The sequence below is a fragment of the Cebus imitator genome, unplaced genomic scaffold (genome assembly GCF_001604975.1).
Source record: "Cebus imitator isolate Cc_AM_T3 unplaced genomic scaffold, Cebus_imitator-1.0 Scaffold101, whole genome shotgun sequence".
Classification (NCBI taxonomy): domain Eukaryota; kingdom Metazoa; phylum Chordata; class Mammalia; order Primates; family Cebidae; genus Cebus; species Cebus imitator.
Window position 1 is genome coordinate 5,702,914 of NW_016107416.1, and position 5,522 is coordinate 5,708,435.

General features: G+C 38.1%; 1 protein-coding gene across 4 annotated transcripts in view; it reads right to left on the reverse strand.

Moving 5' to 3' along the window:
* INO80D (INO80 complex subunit D) overlaps window positions 1-5,522 on the reverse strand; it is an 84,833-nt gene that overhangs the window by 43,576 nt on the left and 35,735 nt on the right. For all 4 annotated transcript variants that reach the window (XM_017536878.2, XM_017536879.2, XM_017536881.2 and 1 more), the window contains exon 4: window positions 4,744-5,489. In XM_017536878.2, the coding sequence (XP_017392367.1) occupies window positions 4,744-5,489 (746 nt within the window). The remainder of the gene's footprint in view (window positions 1-4,743; window positions 5,490-5,522) is intronic.

Sequence of the window (5,522 nt, forward strand, 5' to 3'; positions counted from 1 at the left end):
AAAAAAAAAAAAAAAAAAAAAAATCATATGAACAAATACTCAGCTATATTATGAATCCAAAATAGCAGTTCTCAAAGTATGGTCCACAGATCCCCAGAAGTCCTTGAAATACTCTCAGGGTATATAGGTCAACACTATTTTTTTTTAAGTTTTATTTATTTTTTTTTTAATTTAAATTTTAAAAGAGATAGAATCTCACTATGTTGCTCAGGCTGGTCGCAAACTCCTAGACTCAAGTGATCCTCCTGTCTTGGCCTTCCAAAGTGCTGGGATTACCAGCACAAGCCACCTCACCTGGCCTCAAAACTATTTTCAACAAAACAGTATTAAGACCTTATTTGCCTTTTTCACTGTGTTGACACACTGATGGTATAAAAGTAATGACAGGTAAACAGGCTCCTTAATTAGCATGAATTAAGGCAGTGGCATCAAACTTACTAAGAGTCATTGTATTCCTCACGATGCCTCCAAGTTTTATTTAATAATGTTTTTGCTTATTAAAGATTATTTATTTTATGAAACCAACCCGAGTACATGTCTTGATACTCTTTATACTATTCTGAGTAAATGTGAAGCATACATAAAACACCTCTGTCTCAGAGGAAGAAAGTATGCCAGTTATCCTGAGGAAGAGGACTTGCACAACTGTTTTAATGGCAACCTGACCAAACTGCTTTTTCTCATTCATCATTTTTATTTGAAAGAGTATGTGACAGGCCAGACACAGTGGCTTATGCCTGTAATCCCAGCACTTTGGGAGGCAGAAGCAGGAGGATCGCTTGAGCCAGGACTTCAAGATCAGCCTGGGCAATGTAGTGAGACCCCCACTCTACCAAAAAATTTTTTTCAAAATTAGCCAGTTGTGGTGGTGTGTGCCTGTGGTCCCAGCTGCTTGGAAAGCTGAGGTGGGAGGATCACTTGAGCCCAGCAGGTCAACGCAGCAGAAAGCCATGATCGTGCCACTGCACTCTGGCCTGGGCAACAGAGCAAGACCCTGTCTAAAAAATAAAAAATTTTATTTTAAATTTCTCAGTTTTAGCTTCTAATACAGTATAAATAGATCCAACTCATACACAAGGGTTCTATGGTGTCCTTATTAATTTTTAAGTGTAAAGGATTCTAAAACCAAATTTATAAACACTAATCTACGTAAATTTAAGGAGATTTTCTAGCTAATTTGCAAAGGCAGTAATAACAGTAATAATACTAATCAGAACTGATAAAGAGTTAGAGAAACTTATTCTCACACACTGCTTAAAGAAGATAAGCTGACAAAATAATTCCAAAGAAAAATTTGGCAACATATATCAAAAAAAATTTTTTTTTTTTAAAGGAAAAGCTAAAGCTTAGAATCAGCAATTCCACTTTTAGGATACAGAATTAACAATCTATTCGAAGACAAAATTAAAGATGTGGCAATAACTGTTTACTGCAAGACTATATACATCTACAACAGTTTATAAAGACATAAACTAGATACAACTTAAATGGAAGACAAAATTCAGCCATGACAAATTATACTGTATATGAAAAATTTTAAAACAGGTTACAAAACAGTATATACAGTAAGAACCAAATTTTATATATTGGAAAGAATTTGGCATGTGGGTAAAGCAAGTTAAATAATTTTTTTAAAAGAAGAAAAAAAAGAATATACCATAGTATTAACAAAGAGGTATTAATATAGCTTGGAGTGTTTTAATTTATTATTTTTGTCTGTATAGTTTTTAAGTTTTGCTTTTTAACCACAAAAAGTCAAAAATGGTTTAACAACGGGTTAAACAATAAAAAGCTATAAGAAAAGCCACCACTCTCTTCTCTTATAAAATACACCGTGTCCAATTCCGTCCTTCCTAGGGTAGCTGATGTTAACAGCCTGGAAGTATGTATCCTTTTATACTTTTACCTATGCTCACACTAATCAGGCAAACAGCCATATACTTAATATACTGATATCCCCTGTTTATTTACCTTGTTTGTTTTTGCCAAAAGGGAATAATAATTACCTCTTTATTTTTTTCCACTTTTTAATATACCACGGACACATCCCAATCAAAAGATAAAAATTTCATTTTTTTTTTTGAGATGGAGTTTCACTCTTGTTGCCCAGACTGAAGTTCAATGGCATGATCTCGGCTCACTGCAACCTCTGCCTCCCGGATTCAAGCAATTCTCTCGTCTCAATCTCCTGAGGAGCTGGGATTACAGGTGCGTACCACCATGCCTGGCTAATTTTTGTATTTTTAGTAGAGATGAGGTTTCGCCATGCTGACCAGGCTGGTCTCAAACTCCTAACCTCAGGTGATTCACCCACCTCAGCCTCCTAAATTGCTGGGATCACAGGCATGAGCCACCACATCTGGCCTCATTCATTCTTTTAAATAGCTATATAGTATTTCTTTCTTTTTTTTTTTTTTAATAATAGAGACAAGGTCTTACTATGTCACCCAGATTGGTCTTGATCTCCTGGGCTCAAGTGTTCCTCCCATTTCAGTCTCCCAGAGTGCTAAGATCACAGGTGTGAGCCACTGTACCCAGCCTGCTACATAATATTTCTTAAAACATACATAAACCATAATTTAGTCAATGTTTCCTAGCAGTAATTGTTTCTTTGCAAGTTTTTAATGCTACAAACAATGTTTCAATGAACATCCTGGCACATATACCCTTATATTTTATTTATTTATTTTTTTTTAGAGATGGGGTTTCCCCATCTTGGCCAGGCTGGTCTTGAACTCCTGACCTCATGATCCACCCATCTCGGCCTCCCGAAGTGCTGGGATTACAGGCGTGAGCCACCTCGCCCGGCCTACATTTTGATTTTTTTAATCCTCAGGATAGTGTCTTGAAAGTGAGTCCGCTGGCTACAAATATATTTTATTTTTATTTTTTATTTTTATTTATTTATTTATTTATTTATTTTTTGAGATGGAGTCTCACTCTGTTACCCAGGCTGGAGTGCAATGGCGTACTCTCGGAGTGCCGAGAGTACATTTGAACCTCTGTCTCACAGGTTCAAATGATTCTCTTGCCTCAGCCTCTGGAGTTGCTGGGATTACAGGTGCTCGGCACCACACCCACCTAATTTTTTTGTATTTTTAGTAGAAATGGGGTTTCACCATGTTGGTCAGGCTGGTCTCGAACTCCTGACCTCATGATCTGCCTGCCTCAGCCTCCCAAAGTGCTAGGATTACAGGCATGAGTCACCATGCCTGGCCTTATTTTTGTTTTTTTTAGAGACAGGATCTTACTATGTTGCCTAGGTTGGTCTCAAACCCTTGGCTTCAAGTGAGCCTCCTGCATCAGCCTCCCAAAGTGCTGGGATTATAGGCATAAGCCACTAAGCCCAGCCTATACATATATTTTTAATTAGATGTTGCTAAATTACTCACCAGAAATGTACGAGATATCATACCCTGACCCTGACCAACCATGGCCATTATTTTGCCAATCTGGTAATTCATTGTTGCTTTAATTTGTATTTCCTGCCTGCTGAGAGACTGAGGTATTCATTTGCTTATTGACTGTTCATATCTCTTCATGTTCTATCTTTGTTCATATTTCTATCACTGTCATATTATGCAAATAATTTTTCCTGAAGAGAGAATCATAACTCATATCAAATTCAAGAATAAACTTCAACTGAATTAAAGGTTTAAATGATCAAAACCAATCAAACTATTAATAGAAAATAGAATATCTGTATAAACTTGGGATTGAGGAAGTTTTCTCAAGCAAAACAGAAAATTCAGAAGCAACAAAAAAACAGACGTGACTACATTAAATTACAAGTTTTACATGTATTTTCTCACTTTTAAATCATAAACAGGTATTGCCTTGAGAATTTTTTAAACAGGAAAAAATGTTTTAAAACGGTAAGCAGATATTAACAATACTATGATCATTCCTAGAATAAGACATGCAAAGAACTTCATTAGATGCACAGGTGCTAAACTCATAAAGGCATACAACCAAACACAACTGCCTTTTCATGCTGCCATCACTACAAATAAAAGCTATGTGTGGAATTCCAAATTCCCAACTCCTATTTCTGTATCCTATTCAGTAAGTATTAGTCCCTCCAGTGTTGGCCCTCTGTATCTATGGGATCCACATCTGTGGATTCAGCTAATCACTGATCAAAAATATTTGAGAAAAAAGTTTACATTAAAAAAATAAATTTAAAAAAATAATAATAAAAATAAAAGGCTGGTCCAAGTGCAGTGGTGTTCACAACTAATTGATCACAACCAGTTACAGATTTCTTTCTTCCTTCTCCACTCCCACTGCCTCACTTGACTAGCCTTTGGAAAAAAAAAAAAAAAAAGATTACATTTGTACTGAACATACACAGACTTTTTTCCTTGTCATTATTCCCTAAATACAGTATAACAACTGTTTTCATAGCATTTACATTATATTAGGTATTATAAGTAATCTAGAGATGATTTAAAGAATACGAGAGGATATGCATAGGTTATGTGCAAATACTACACTGTTTATATCAGGAATTTGAGCATCCTCAAATTTAGGTACCTGGAACCAATCCACCACATATGTAGAGGGAAGACTGTGTTTACTTTAAGGTGATCTACCTGAATACAGAATCTTTCACTGTACCACTCTGCCCAATTGTTACTCCACCCCCATCACATATGGAGTAATTATGAAAGGGAAGCCCCATACAACAGAACACATTTTGCCATATTATGTATCTATGAGATGATAAAATAGATAACTCACCTAAATGGGGAAACAGATCAGTGTCCAACTGATGTTTTTGGGTGCACAGTTTCACCAGTCTCTGCAGTCGACTTATACACGAGAAGTGTGGAGAGAAGGCTGTGGCTTTCATGAGGATCCGGTCAGTCCTGGGTGGGTCCACGGGGGGAGCCCTACTGGATGGCAGGAGGGGCAGAGGCCTCTTGTGAGACAACTGCCGTGCTTGTGCTATAGTGTGTGTGGTGGGTGCCACTCCCTGCATTGGTAGGCTGGTGTTCTGAGGTTGAGGTGACTTGCAGACTGAACCCTGCGGTGGCGCTGGAGGTTTTAAAGAAGTGGATAAAGGTGACAGGTGGGAGTGCTGCTGTGGAGGCTGCTGCTGTGAAGGTGCAGGAGGGGGGCTAAAGTGCTCTTGTCGAACTTTTAAAATCTCTGTCTCTCTCTGGCGCTGCCGATTCTGGGCTAACTTGCTCTGTAACTTCTTTCTCACAGTTGCCCCTTTCTTTAGGTCATCATCTTCCTCATTGAAAGCAAATGGGTCTTCCAACTCAGTTTCCAGGTAGTGGAGAGGGACCCTTGCCCCAGGTGGAGAGAGGGACATTCCATCCAGTCCGTTGGGCATCTTCAAGGCCAGCGTGGGCACCGTCAGGCTAAAGGCCATGGTATCCATCTGGTGCCTGACCTTCACCTCATCTATCGGATCATTCTTTTTCTTCCTCTCTTTTTTCGGGATAAAGCCAAGTACCTGCAAGTGGCTGTTGCAGTACCTTTAAAAACACACACAGACATGAGAAAATATT